The sequence below is a fragment of the Aquarana catesbeiana genome, linkage group LG09 (genome assembly GCF_042186555.1).
Source record: "Aquarana catesbeiana isolate 2022-GZ linkage group LG09, ASM4218655v1, whole genome shotgun sequence".
Classification (NCBI taxonomy): domain Eukaryota; kingdom Metazoa; phylum Chordata; class Amphibia; order Anura; family Ranidae; genus Aquarana; species Aquarana catesbeiana.
Window position 1 is genome coordinate 121,906,999 of NC_133332.1, and position 14,719 is coordinate 121,921,717.

General features: G+C 42.9%; 1 protein-coding gene across 3 annotated transcripts in view; it reads right to left on the minus strand.

Annotated features, from left to right (window-relative positions):
* Positions 1-14,719, minus strand: part of ARHGEF6 (Rac/Cdc42 guanine nucleotide exchange factor 6) — a 219,371-nt gene that overhangs the window by 99,535 nt on the left and 105,117 nt on the right. For all 3 annotated transcript variants that reach the window (XM_073599229.1, XM_073599228.1, XM_073599230.1), the window contains exon 11: positions 9,992-10,051. In XM_073599229.1, the coding sequence (XP_073455330.1) occupies positions 9,992-10,051 (60 nt within the window). The remainder of the gene's footprint in view (positions 1-9,991; positions 10,052-14,719) is intronic.

Here is a 14,719-nt window from a genome sequence, read left to right on the forward strand (position 1 = left end):
CAGTACGTTCGCATCCTGCTCACTAGACAATTATATATGACTATTCCACCAATTACAGAGGGAAAACCAGTGGCATCAGAAATTAGTATGTGGAATTATACTTTTGTAGCGCTGACAACTTTTGTTTTTAGCCATATGTGTGTTATGCAGTACATAAGTTGTTATAGTGCCATCTTGTGGATAATTGAAAAGGTACAATACTTTTACGTTTCATGATTAAGTGACATGGAAGTGATTGATTGTTTACTTCGGAACTTTAGCTGTGACCCAACCACAATGCTCCTGGACAAGAGGAGAACTGAACTGCATTGTGGGAGGATATAAAAGGGTAAGGAGCGGCCATCTTAGGTCTCTTGTTCCTGGGACGCGTGGCCTGCCAGCAGGACTGTGTGGGTGTGTGTGTCCTACAGGGTTGTGGCCTACTTTGTGAAGGAGCGGAGCAGCTGCAAGGATCCTGCCGTCGTGTCACAGTGTGCTGGAGCAGCAGAAGTGATCATTCCGGAGACCCGTGGGGAGATAACCGAGGACTCCTGGTCGTTAGTGAACGGAACAGTGTGACGACGTGGTGGTGCCTCCATACGGACTGAGAACTGCTGAAACGGAGATATCCATCTGCCTGGATCCCGTGTGGTGAGAGGGTTAACACCCGGAAGTTTGTTTAATACTACACACACACACACTTAGAACTGTTACAGAATGTTGCTGGGACTGATAGTCCCACAGAACAAGTTAAATTGGAAAACAGTACATCTGCATAGACTTCAGTATTCAAGAGCGGATGCTAGAGGTTTGTCTTCTACATATAAGAATACTTAGTCAGTCTGCCGGATTATAATTGCCTTAGTGTATTACCTTACACTGCGCAACACCCAAGAGGAACCCCTTGTGGATTACAATTACAAGTTCTTAGCTAGCGAAGACTGAAGATGTCAAGACTATCTTTTTCATTGCAGGGCTCTGCATTTAGTTACCAAAGATAGTGACTTTACAGTTTAGAGCAGGGGGAGCTCCCTGGTATAGATATATACAATTAGGTATATTTGTGTATGTTACCAATTGTCATAACTATTTACTATACTACTGCACTACGTTGGTGTGATAGTGTAGTCATTGTAATAACCCTTTATATAAATATACTACTTACTCAAAGAAAGAAGTTATTTCTGGTTATTATTGAAGTTGTGTGCAGTGTTGTTATTTCTCCTGCAGGTGGAGCTACAGACACCCAGGTAGAGGTAAATATAAACATACGCCCTCTGTTGAAGTCAGGATATGACGAAACGCGTCAGGGAGTGGCCTACACGACGCCGGAAGTGACGCTTGCGCTCCACCACAGCCTGGATCACAACCAGGAAGTTAGAGTCTGCTACTTGGGAGGCTGAACCGGCTGAATTTACTTGGGTGAAGTGCTGTGTCTGATGCTTCCTTTTGATGTGCTCTTTGGATTGCAACAACAATGTACGTATAATGTTTGAAGGGGGGGCCTTTGTGTGATGTGAAGGGTTTTAAATAATAAACAGGATTACGCTATGTGCGCCTTTCTTTTGTTGTTTGGTGATTTATGAGCCCTGATCGTCTTGGATCCCTCCGGAGGGTTGCTGACAGTTGCCTTGAGTTTGGATATCTCCTTTCTTGGATGCTTGTGTTTATCAAGCTCTGGTGAGTTTAACCCCCTGAGGGGAGCGTGTTCTCACAGGGTGGAAGTGGATGGATCGGTGGAAGGTGCACACTGAATTTCTTCACTCTGATCACCTATGAACACTTCTGAACTATTATGCTTACTGCCCTTCTCTCTTAAAAGACACTTTTTTTGTGAAGTTGGCCACATACAACCCGTTTTAGCTCAACATTAGCGCTGTTTTTAGTGTACTATTATAGTCATATTTTGCTGATTATGGTATGCCACTATTTATGATGATGTTTCTATATTTTTAAACGGCTGCTGCTCTAGTCTCACTTTTTTGTGACAGCAAATTGGTGTTACTTTTATATTAATTTATTTCTTCTTTGCTTCATTACTGTTTCGGAGCTGCTTGGTTCCTTGGCGCTGAGTGGTGTATCTTTGGGCCTTGGATCACACCTTTATATATAAACATAAGTGTATATTGTGGGTTAAAGTCAATACTCATATCATTACAACACTGCACTACAGCTGTGTCAAGGGGATTGAACAATTTAAGAGGGGTAAAGAGATAAGAGGACAGGCCCGCTTTAAACCAGCAGCTCCACCGAGAGTTATTGCTACACTTTTTTAACAGATAAAGATTATTTTAATCTAATTACCATAATGCAAATGTCTCTTTAGTAGGTAGCTGTGTAGTGATGATATCTCAGATTATCTAGAAAACATGTTTGTCACAGTATTAACTGCTTGAAAGAATTACCAAGAAATCCAGGCTATTTATACAAAAGATGCTGTTGTATAGCATCATTTATTAAAGTACTTAAAAGTCAAGCTCTGCATAAATCATCTCTACCCATCGCAATGCTACTGAGAATTTGACACTTCATGTACAGCTGCAATAAAGCAATTATATCACCCTATTATAGGCAAATTATCCCATTACCCAATATGTAAGCTCATTTAATTGGTTGCTTGAAGTTTTCAGAAAATATACCTTCTGGACATTTCTTTTTTCTTGGCTTACTGTATTGTGAAATTTTTTATTATCCATGTTTACTGGAAAATAGTAAAGCCCTTGGAGTAAATGTGAATTGGAAAGAAGATAGTAAAGCCTAACTTTCATTCCGTGTGTTCAGCTGTCTATTTAACTGCTTCAGCCCCGGAAGATTTTACCCCCTTCCTGACCAGAGCACTTTTTGCAATTTTTATCGTGACTGCGACATTATGGCGGACACATCGGACAATTTTGACACATTTTTGGGACATTGGTATTTACAGTATACAGCGATCAGTGCTATAAAAATGCATTGATTACTGCAAAAATGTCACTGGCAGGGAAGGGGTTAACACTAGGGGGCGATCAAGGGGTTGTGTTCCCTAGTGTGCGTTCTAACTGAAGGGGGGGAGGGGACTGTGTAGGGGAGATGACAGATCGCTGTTCATACTCTGTATGAACAGACGATCTGTCTCTTCTCCCCTCAGAGAACCGGAAACTGTGTGTTTACACACACAGATCCCGGTTCTCCGTGTGTCAGCAGCGATCGCGGGAGCCCTGCTCGTTGAATGAAAAAAACAAAAACAAACTGCGTGGGTGTACCCAGCTTAAACCTGTTGTATAATTGTAACGACATTGTTAAAACAATCTTGTGAGTATTATTAATAAAATATTGCAGATCATATATTGTTAATGTTGTGGTGTGTGCTTTTACTCTGCTGTTACAGTTTTACCAGATGTCTATAGCAAGCAATTAGTTGGCTTTAATCCTCCTAGCTTCCGTTCCCAGCAATGACGCACTGTAAAAGACGCACAGAAGAAGATGGAGGAGGTACTAGAAAGACAATGCTGTCTATGCAGAGAAGTGAGTGAAATAGGAGCAAGCCAATATGCATATACTCCAGGCTCAGGTGGCATACTGCCTAATCATCCTGCATTTTCTTCCACAGATAACATATAAAAAACAGACATAAATGCCATTGATTTTTTTCTTCATTTTCATCATCACTCTTAGATACCCATATTTGGTCTTGGCACTATACACTAATTTTCAGAGAAATTCAGTTACAATGACGTATAGTGCTTGACACAAAGCCAATTAAATGTACACTATATTGTCAAAAATATTGGGACACCTGCCTTTACACACATATGAACGTTAATGGCATCCTAGTCTTAGTCTGTAGGGTTTAATATTGAGTTGGCCCACCCTTTGCAGCTATAACAGCTTCAGCTCCTCTGGGAAGGCTGTCCACAAGGTTTAGAAGTGTGTCTTTGGGAATGTTTGACCATTCTTCCAGAAGCGCATTTGTGAGGTCAGGCACTGATGTTGGACGAGAAGGCCTGGCTCGCAGTCTTCACTTTAATTCATCCCAAAGGTGTTCTATCAGGTTGAGGTCAGGAATCTGTACATGCCAGTCAAGTTCCTCCACCCCAAACTCGCTCATCCATGTCTTTATTGACCTTGCTTTTTGCACTGGTCCAAATCATTTAGTGGAGGGGGGTTTATGGTGTGGGGATGTTTTTCAGGGGCTTGGCCCCTTAGTTCCAGTGAAGTGAACTTTTAAGGCATCAGTATACCAAGACATTTTGGACAATTTAATGCTCCCAAGTTGGTGGGAACAGTTTGGGGATGGCCCCTTCCTGTTCCAACATGACTGTGCACCACTGCACAAAGCAAGGTCCATAAAGACAAGGTTGAGCGAGTTTGGGGTGGAGAAAAACCTATAGAAACAAAATTACAACTTAAAAAGTATACCCATTTGTTACTGACCCACTACTTCAGTTCAGCATCACACTTTCCAGTGCTTCGTGTTCTGAGAAATGCTCATTCCTCTGAATGTGATCACAGGCGGCAACTGAAAAGCTGCTGTGGTTTCTCTGTAACACTAGAAAACCCAACCTCAGGGGGAAACTGTAGCTTTCACAAAGAAGGGGCAACCCCATTCAGCGTCAGCCTATCTTTTAAACAAACACAATCAATGCAAATGCAAGTTATTTAAAGAATTCAAGTAAGGCCCTAGGCTGGTATAGATTGACATTTGCAACATTAGCATGTATGCACACTTCTAGTTTTAAACTTTAATTTCCTCATATAAATATACATGCCCAAAACTATTCTAAAGCAGATAAGTCACAAAAAACGACTGAAAAGGTTAGTGTTCTTTTAAATATTGCAAGTTTTTGGCTACTGTTAGGGGAGGCCAAAGGATGTCTGATTTTATGAGTTAAATAACTGCTGTATGTCTTTTGTAAAGAAAAACAAATACCCTTATATTTAAAGGCAAACTCTACATTTTGATTGGAAAATTATAGGAAGATAAATAACAAATGCAGAAAAAACAACTCATGGATCTTTGTGTATTGACCTTACTGCAATGTAAGCTGAGTTCTGTGGAGCTGGGCTTGGCTGGATGCCTAATTTGTTGCAATGCACAAATGATACTAATAATTGGAGTACTTGCTTAACAAATGCTTGACTGTTTTTGTCAGATACTTCATTAAAAAGGTGCAATTAATGCTCAAAGAAGCAAAGATGACACATGATTTGGAGATCAAAGGCTCCTTTCTGCTTCTGCTTTTAGATGGTACTTTTGAATAGTTCTTTTTTTTTTAATAACGTACTTGGTGCATTTCAAGATACATGACTCAGAAAACTACACAATACAGTACAGTATCCTTACAGCTAGATAGCTAGCCTAGCTCTGAGGAAGGGGCTTACCTATAGGTACAACTTGCAAAAGGAGGTTTACAACCTCTTTAACCTCTTTATAATATTATCTTTAAAATAAACCTTAACAGTTCTCTTAGAAAATGAACAAAAAAAAAAAAAAAAAACTGATTTACTTAAGAAAGCAAAAAAAAAAAAAACAAATCTCACAAATCTACTGATGTTGCATCTTTCCATGATGACTAAACCTTTAGAAGAAGACATATAGGAATTTGGATTTCAAGGGTTAATTTTATGCTGCAGTCTCAGGGTATGGCAGTAGAGGAAGGAAACTTCTCCCACACAAGTTACATATGTAGAGAAACAAAGTATAATGTCACACAGTGCTGCCGCCATGCTGGATTATCTATTTTCCAGCCCGCAATATGAATCCGAGTAGAAGAAAAACCTTTATAGAACAATATTTTAAATACATCAACTGGTAATGTCATTGTATGAGTCAAACAGCCCAAGGTCAATTTATTCAGTTGCCGCTTTCTTTTTTTTTTTTTTTAAATCACGTGAGTTTTGTTCCTTTTCACAACTCAAGAACCACAACTATGACACCACAACTTAAATAAACTGATTTGGTTTGATTTATATGAAATAAGCTCACAGGCTTTAACCACTTCAGCCCCGGAAGGTTTTACCCCCTTAATGACCGAGTGCGCTGTTGTGCAACGCTGTACCTAAATAAAATTGATGTCCATTTTTTTCCCCACAAATAGAGCTTTCTTTTGGTGGTATTTGATCGCCTCTGTGGTTTTTATTTTTTGCACAATAAACAAAAAAAGTGACAATTTTGAAAAAAAAAAACCCCAAAAAAACAATATTTTTTTACTTTCTACTATAAAGTACATCCAATTAACAAATTTTAAAAAATCAAATGTCTTCATCAATTTAGGCCAATATGTATTCTGTTACATATTTTTGTTAAAAAAAAATCCCAATCAACGTATATTTTCTAAAAACTATGGGATATTTTTATGGCATTTTTATTTATTTTATTATTTTTACTAGTAATGGCGGCGATCAACGATTTTTAGCGGGACTGCGACATTGCGGCGGACAAATCGGACACCTGACACTTTTTTGGGGACCAGTGACATTAATACAGTGATCAGTAAGGACACTGGCAGGGAAGAGGTTAACATCCACAGAGATCAAATGTGGGTTAAATGTGTCCCTAGGGGGTGCTTGCTAACTGTGGGGGGGTTGCTCTGACTGGGGGAAGGCAGAGATCCGTGTTCCTGCTTAGCAGGAACACAAGATCTCTATCTTCTCTCTTGTCGGAACAGCGATCTGCCTTGTTTACATAGGCAGACCGCCGTTCTGCCTCTCTCGAGAACGATCGCAGGTGGCCGGCAGACCCGCTCCCCCTCTGTCCAATCAGCATGAGATTGCGCCTCCGGCGGTGCGTGCCCCCTAGTGGCTATTGCACAAAAACACGTACAGGTATGTGATTTTGCGCAATAGAGCTAACCTGCCGCAGTACATGTACGTTAAAAGGTGGCTGAATGATTAATAGAAATCTCTTCTAGTAATATACAGATGTATGTTTGTATCCTAGGAGTCAAGGAAAGACTGGGCTAGGGGGACAGAGGGGCATTCCCCCTGGGTCTTTACATATAAGATATGTATACAAAGTGATTCTATGCTAAAGGCTGAACTACCACTGATGTGTACTAAGAACAGCGCTGACAGCTCCTGATGAAATTTCCTGTGATGAAATGCATTGAGCGGAGTCAGTGACATCAGGAGATTACGCTCCATGCTCTCAGAGAGATCAAGAAATTAGGGTTCAGCTGCAATCCTCCCACTCATCATCTCATACTGAAATATACAGGACCAGGCTTGTCCAATCTGTGGCTCCAGGCGGCTATGAATGCGGCCCAACACAAAATGGAACCCGTTTAACCTGTTGGAGTATAAAGAAGGAAAAAAACAAGTTGCACTTTATATTGTCTTTATCAAGACATTGATTTTGTATATATTTCTTTACTGTATGTGTGGCAAAGGTCACAACCTTAAGGCATTGGGAATAGGATTATAGGATCCTACAATTTGTTATGTTTATCAACAGGCCTGGGCTTACACATCACAACGGGTGGTGCTTGGTTTCCTCCAGAGATAACATTTAGAACTGAGGCCAAACAGTTGAATCTTGGTTTCATCAGACCAGAGAATCTTGTTCCTCACAGGGAGTCTCCTTCATGCGCTTTTTTGCTTTCATGTGTTTTGCACTGTGGAGAGGCTTCCGTATAGCCACTCTGCCATAAAGCCCAGATCTGGGGGCTGCAGTGATGGCTGTCCTTCTGGAACTTTGTACTTTATACACACAGGATGTTTGGCGCTCAGTCAGAGTGACCATTGGGTTCTTGTTCACCTCTCCTACTAAGGCCCTTTCTCGCATGACTGCTCAGTTTGGCTAGGTGACCAGCTCTTGGAGAAGTCCTGGTTGTGCCAAACTTCTTCCATTTGGCAATTATGGAGGCAACTGTGCTCTTGGGTAACTTCAGGGCAGCAGAATTATTTTCGTAGCCTTGAAATAATCTTGTCTCTGAGCTCCTCTGCAGGCAGTTCTTTAGACCATATGACTTTTGCTCTGATACAGTATGCATTGTCAGCTGTGTTGCCTTTTATAGAGGTGTGTGCCTTTCCAAATCATGTCCAATCAATTTACGTAATTTAGCACAGGTGGACTCCAAGCATGGTGTAGAAACATCTCAGCAACGATCAAGAGAAATGGGAGGCACTTGAATTAAATTTCACTAAAGTGTTGTTGCAAAGGGTCTGAATACATATGCTGATGTGATATTTCAGTTTTTCCTTTTTCATACATTTGCAAACATTTCTAAAATTCTGTTTTCACTTTGTCATTATAGGGTACTAATGCCCTGTACACACGGTCGGATTTTCAGACGGAAAATGTGCGATAGGACCTTGTTGTCGGAAATTCCGACCATGTGTGGGCTCCATCACACATTTTCCATCGGAATTTCCGACACACATAGTTTGAGAGCTTGCTATAAAATTTTCCAACAACAAAATCCGTTGGCGGAAATTCCGATTGTGTGTACACAAATCCGACGCACAAAGTGCCACGCATGCTCAGAATAAATTAAGAGATGAAAGCTATTGGCTACTGCCCGTTTATAGTCCCGACGTACGTGTTTTACGTCACCGCGTTCAGAACGATCTGATTTTTCTACAACTTTGTGTGACAGTGTGTATGCAAGACAAGTTTGAGCCAACATCCGTCGGAAAAAATCCATGGATTTTGTTGTCGGAATGTCCGATCAATGTCCGGTCGTGTGTACAGGGCATAAGTGTAGATTATTGAGAAAAAAATGAATTTGAACAACTGTAGTATCAGGTTGCAACATAACATTGAAAAAAGTGATGGGTGCCTGAATACTTTATGAATGCACTGTATTTATAGTATTCATGTATGTGTGCTGTACAAAATATGCTAAAGGGATTCATAATCATTGTAGGAACAAGTGTAGAATTAAGAATGACCTATTAGTTTGCTTTATTGCACAGGTTTAGAAAGAAGATATTTTGAGCTGATGGCCCAGAGTAGATATTCAGACATAGATTAGAGGTGGACTTGGTACAGTAAGCAACACCCAGTGGCCATTATATAGCTAACTAATCCCCATCCAGACCTGTGATCGCAGCATCTGCTAGGAGGAAGTACTCCAGCACCAACTTCCTTTGCATCTGAGATGACACCATGGCTCTAAGCACCAAAAAGTAACCTGCACCGAGGTCTTACGTATAAAACATATCTTTTATTTATGTTACAAATATTGCAGTATGAACTTAAGTAACAAGATTCAAACCCCTAGGGAAATTTAAAAATAAGGGTTCTTTATCTGGCTCATTGTCTACAGTACAGACCCTGAGCTTGGAAGCTTAAAGCTGAGTTCCACCCAAAAGTGCAGGCTCCGCTTATCTGCCTCCTCCCCACCTCCTGTGCCACATTTGGCACTTTTCAGGGGGGAGCAGGTACCTGTTTTTGACAAGTACCGTACCTGCCCCCACTTCCAAGAGATCTTGCCGTGGTGAGATCACTTGGAGGTTCGACCCCCCTCCTCCTTCCACTGCCGTCGGGCCATTCAGGAAGCGCAGCGAGGTTCGCGCATGTGCAGTAGGGAGCCACAAGGCTTCACTGCCTGCTTCCCCCACTAAATGGCGGTGGCAGCACATGAGAGCTAATGGAAACATTGGCTGGCGTGCCGACATTGCTGGATTCCAGGACAGGTAGGTGTCCTAATACTGTATTAAAAGTCAGCAGCTACAGTATGTGCAGCTACAGACTTAATTTGTTGCTGGGAGGGCTAAATTCCACTTTAAAGTATCCTTTGTGGTTCAAAACATTGCTATAGATTGAATGAAATTTACCTTAATGGCATTATAAACATTTCTATCTGCACCACGTGTTTTTACCTGCATAAAATGTGCATTGATCATGTATTTAATGGTGACATTTGTACCCTGTATGCACAGACTATAGTAAAGTAAATCTTCACATTCCTGTGTCAGCAATTACCCACACCGTGTAAGCAGAAATATTTCAGCTGTGTTTTACTTCATCTACAGCCCCTATATTACTATATACAAAGACAATAGACATAAAACCAGACAAACAACCTACCACAAGAGTCTTGAAGGATGCTGTGACTCGGAGTACATCTTTATGATCTGGATGAGCTTCCTGCAAAGAAAGAAATATAATTATATCAAAATGTTTTAAAAGTAAAACACATTTGTAACTTAATCCTTAGGCCTTATATACACAGACATTGTTACAGCAACGTTTTTGAGCTTTTTTTGCAGCTTAAAAACGCCACTCCATGTCATTCAATGGCCTCATACACACCATGGCATTTTTGAGCTGTAACAGGCATTAGCGTTCTGAGGCTCCAGCGCTAGAGCTGTAAAAACGCCAGACGCCGGTAGAAGGTGTTAAACGCGGTTTAACAAGGCTTAACACTGCCTCATCCAGCGTTTCTCTGCCTCTATTCAAAATCTATGGTTCCCTATGGGAGCCCATTGATTTGAATAGAAGTTGCACCAGAAGTCTGATCAAAATGATCCGACGTGCGGTGCGACTTGTGTGCTGAGAATCTTGAAGGGGAACCCCGCCAAAATGTAAAAAAAAATTTTGCGTGAGGTCCCCCCCCCCCCCCCCAAGGTCTGGTATGGATCTTAAAGAGAGCCCCCATGCCAAAAAAAATGGTGTGGGGGTCCCCCCCAACATCCATACCCGACCCTTATCCAAGCACGCAGCCCGGCAGATCAGGAAAGGGGGGGTGACGAGTGAGCGCCCCCCCCCAGGCCATATGCCCTCAACATGGGGGTGGGTGCTTTGGGGTGGGGGGGGTCTGCACCCCAAAGCACCTTGTCCCCATGTTGATGAGGACAAGGGCCTCTTCCTGACAACCCTTGCACGGTGGTTGTCGGGGTCTGCAGGCGGGGGCTTATCGAAATGTGGAAGCCCCTTTTAACAAGGGGGCCCCCAAATCCTGGCCCTCCACCCTAGGTGAATGAGTAGGGGGTACCCCTACCCATTCACTTAAAAAAAAAAAAAGTGTCAAAAACACACTATACAGGTTTTTAAAGTATTTTATTAAGGCAGCTCCAGCTCTTCTCCCTCTTCTGGCAACGTCTTCTCCCCTCACCGGTTTTTCTCCTCCTCTCTGCTCTGTCTTCTCCCTCTGCCGGTCCTTCTCCTCCTCTCTATGCCGTCTTCTCCCTTTGCCGTTCCTTCTCCCCTTTCCGGTTCTTCTCCTCCTCTCTGCTCTGTCTTCTCCCTCTGCCGGTCCTTCTCCTCCTCTCTGCGCTGTCTTCTCCCTCTGCCGTTCCTTCTCCCCTTTCCGGTTCTTCTCCTCCTCTCTGCGCTGTCTTCCCCCTCTGCCATTCCTTCTCCCCTTTCTGGTTCTTCTCCTCCTCTCTGCTCGGTCTTCTCCCTCTGCCAGTCCTTCTCCTCCTCTCTGCGCTGTCTTCTCCCTCTGCCGTTCCTTCTCCCCTTTCCGGTTCTTCTCCTCCTCTCTGCGCCGTCTTCTCTCTCTTTTGCCGGGTCTTCTCGCTCTGTTCTTCTTCCGATGTTGACTCAACGCAATTTCCCAGTGTAATGCTGGGTCCGCCGTGTGCAATGACTTATATTGGCATGGGGCGGGGCCACCCAATGACATAATTCGGAGGCCACGCCCATTGTGACATCATTGCCCCATCATGCCCTGGGCGGTGACATTACAAGGGTCATGGCCTCCAAATTACGTCATCGGGTGGCCCCACCCCATGCCAATGTAAGTCATTGCACACGGCAGACCCAGCCTTACAGCGGGAGATTGCGTTGAGTCAACATCGGAAGAACAGAGGGAGAAGACCCAGCAAAAGAGCGTGAAGACACGGCAAAAGAGCGAGAATACAGCGGAGAGAGAAGACTGCGCAGAGAGGAGGAGAAGAAGAACCGGAGAGGGGAGAAAGTCCAGCAGAGGGAGATGACGTCACCAGAAGAGGGAGAAGAGCCAGAGCTGCCTTAAAAAAATACTTTAAAAACCTGTGTAGTGTGTTTATTTTTGACACTTTTTTTTTTAGGTGAATGGGTAGGGGTACCATGTACCCCATACTCATTCACCTAAGGTGGGGGGCCGAGATCTGGGGGTCCCCTTGTCAAAGGGGGCTTCCAGATTCCAAAAAGCCCCCGCCCGCAGACAACCACCGGGCAAGGGTTGTCGGGAAGAGCCCCTTGCCCTTATCAACATGGGGACAAGGTGCTTTGGGGTGGGGGGCCCGCCCAAAAGCACCCACCCCCCCATGTTAAGGGCATGTGGTCTGGTATAGTCCAGGAGGGGGGGCGCTCGCTCGTCACCCCCCCTTTCCTGATCTGCCGGGCTGCATGCTCGGATAAGGGTCTGGTATCTTGGGGGGTTGCCACGCCATTTTTTTTGGCATGGGGGTTCTCCTTAAGATCCATACCAGACCGAAGGTTCTCGTATTGTCTTGGGGTGAACCTCACGCAAAAAATGTTTTACATTTTGGCGGGGTTCCCCTTCAAGATTCTCAGCACACAAGTCGCACCGCAAGTCAGATAATCTTATCCGACTTCTGATGCAAATTCTATTCAAATCAATGGGCTCCCATAGGGAACCATTGCTTTGGAATAGAGGCAGAGAAACGTGGCTGAAAGCTTGTGCGGCTAAACGCCCATTGACACCAATGCAAAGTGCGTATAAAATCGCATTTTTAAGGCCGTTTTCCTGGCGTCGGTACTAGCTTTACAGCTCATTTTTTAAAACACCCGTGTGTATGAGGCCTTAAATGTGGTTCACACCTATGCATTTTTTAGTGCATTTTGCAGAAATGCACTATAGTTAATCTAATATAGTTTCCTATGAGACACGTTCCCATCTATGTGCTTTTCAGCTGCTGCGTTTTTGGAAAGGGTCTGACTTTTTTTCCGAAAAGCAGATTGCATTTTGCGTGTAATACACTTCAATGTACCCAAACAAAAAACGCAAGTTTTGCGCTTTTGTATGCGCTTTGCATTTCTTTTTATAATAGTAAAGGCTCCTTAACAAACTGTGAATAGCCGGTTGTTAAGGAGTGGGTGCCCGCCACATCCTTAACAACCGATGACTCATCAGCTGTCAGTGCACTTCCTCACTGACAGATGAATGTAAACCAAAGAATGCTGGCATTAAACGTTTAAGAAAACTGTGTGGGGGTCCCCCAATCCCTTTAGGTCTGGTACAGATTTTAAGGGTTACCCCATACCAAAATGTAAAGAAAAATGCCATGGGGTCCCCCTCAAAATCCATACCAGACCCTTAACCGAGCATGCAGCCCGGCGGGCCAGGAAGCCATACCAGGCCACCTGCCCTAAGCATGTTGATGAGGACAAGGGCCTCTTCCCCCACAACCCTGGCCTGTGGTTGTGGGGGTCTGCTGGGGCAGGGGGCTTATCGGAATCTGGAAGCCACCTTTAACAAGGGGGCCCCCAGATCCCAGCCCCCCCTATATGAATGACAGCTGACGAGTCATTGGTTGTTAAGGACCCTCCTCAACAACCGGCTATACACAGTTTGTGAAGGTAGGAAAAAGAAAACAAAATGCAAAATGCATGAAAATGCATGCAAAAATGCATCAAAAAATGCACAAACGCACTGCAAAATCGGATCAACTGCATAGAATGCATTAAGATAAAAAACCTTCTGACTTTACAACAGCTTTAATTGAACAAGCTGAATTTAGAAGCTGATTGGCTACCATGCACAGCTGCAACTGCAACAGATTTTGCACTAGTTTTTAGTAAATTAACCCCTATATGTTCTGTGCTGACAAGGGAATCAAGCAATCTTCTTTCCTTCCACCCGTGGTGGTTGGAAAGAACAATGCATAATGTAAGACCTGCCTAACTCATTTCCATCATCCATAGCATGTGATGCAGTGGCTTCTATAGAGAGATTAGAAATACTTGTTGGCTACCACAACGTACAATTTATGTATAGTGTAAAAATATAAATGTTAATTTAACCCTACTTTTCTGATGATGACATTTGTTTATTGACTTATATGCTGCTAGAGCGCCTTATATATGAACTCAACATTTCTACTGTTATGCTAAATTGTACCGAACTACATCTACTGGCATCTTAATACCAATTTTACACGGTGGCAATCAGCTATTCAGAAGTAGAACCTGTCATTAACAGCTGTGTGTGAGCCATCTTCATGTAATACCTCAAGCCCACACTGCACTACAGAGATAGAGAAAGCATGAAAAGGTGTAATGCAAATGTATTTATTACTATGCAAATGATCTATGGCGATTTACAGAGAATGCTGGAGGAAACAATTGAGTAGACTGGCCTGGTTTTCTACATACAGTAAATTTATGGATTTCATTGGGTGACAGAGAAACACAGGAATACTATTTTTCCATGGGATTAACAGCAAGAAGTAGAAAATATACAAAATTATTAGGGATGTGGAAATTAAAGACTAATTCCTCGATTACTCGTTAATTTTTTTGATCAATCAAAATTTTATTGATCGGTACTCACCTCTCCGCCGGCTTCCAGGTGTTCCGTTGGAGACCCGGTGACGTCACGGACATCGACGTCACCAGACTCCTCCCCCCTTCCCCAAGTGCCTCCGTCTGCTAACGAAGGGAAGGGGGGAGGAGTCCGGTGACGTCCATGTCCGTGACGTCAGCGGACAGCGATGGTAAATATGGATGTGGTTAACTGGGATCATTCAGTGAACTAAGTGTAGGCAAATATGATAACCCAATTTGACAGTCAAAATACAAGATAAGTTTTATAACCAAACTAACTTTCTACGTTTTTCTTAAAGTTTAATTTAAAAAATTACTTAC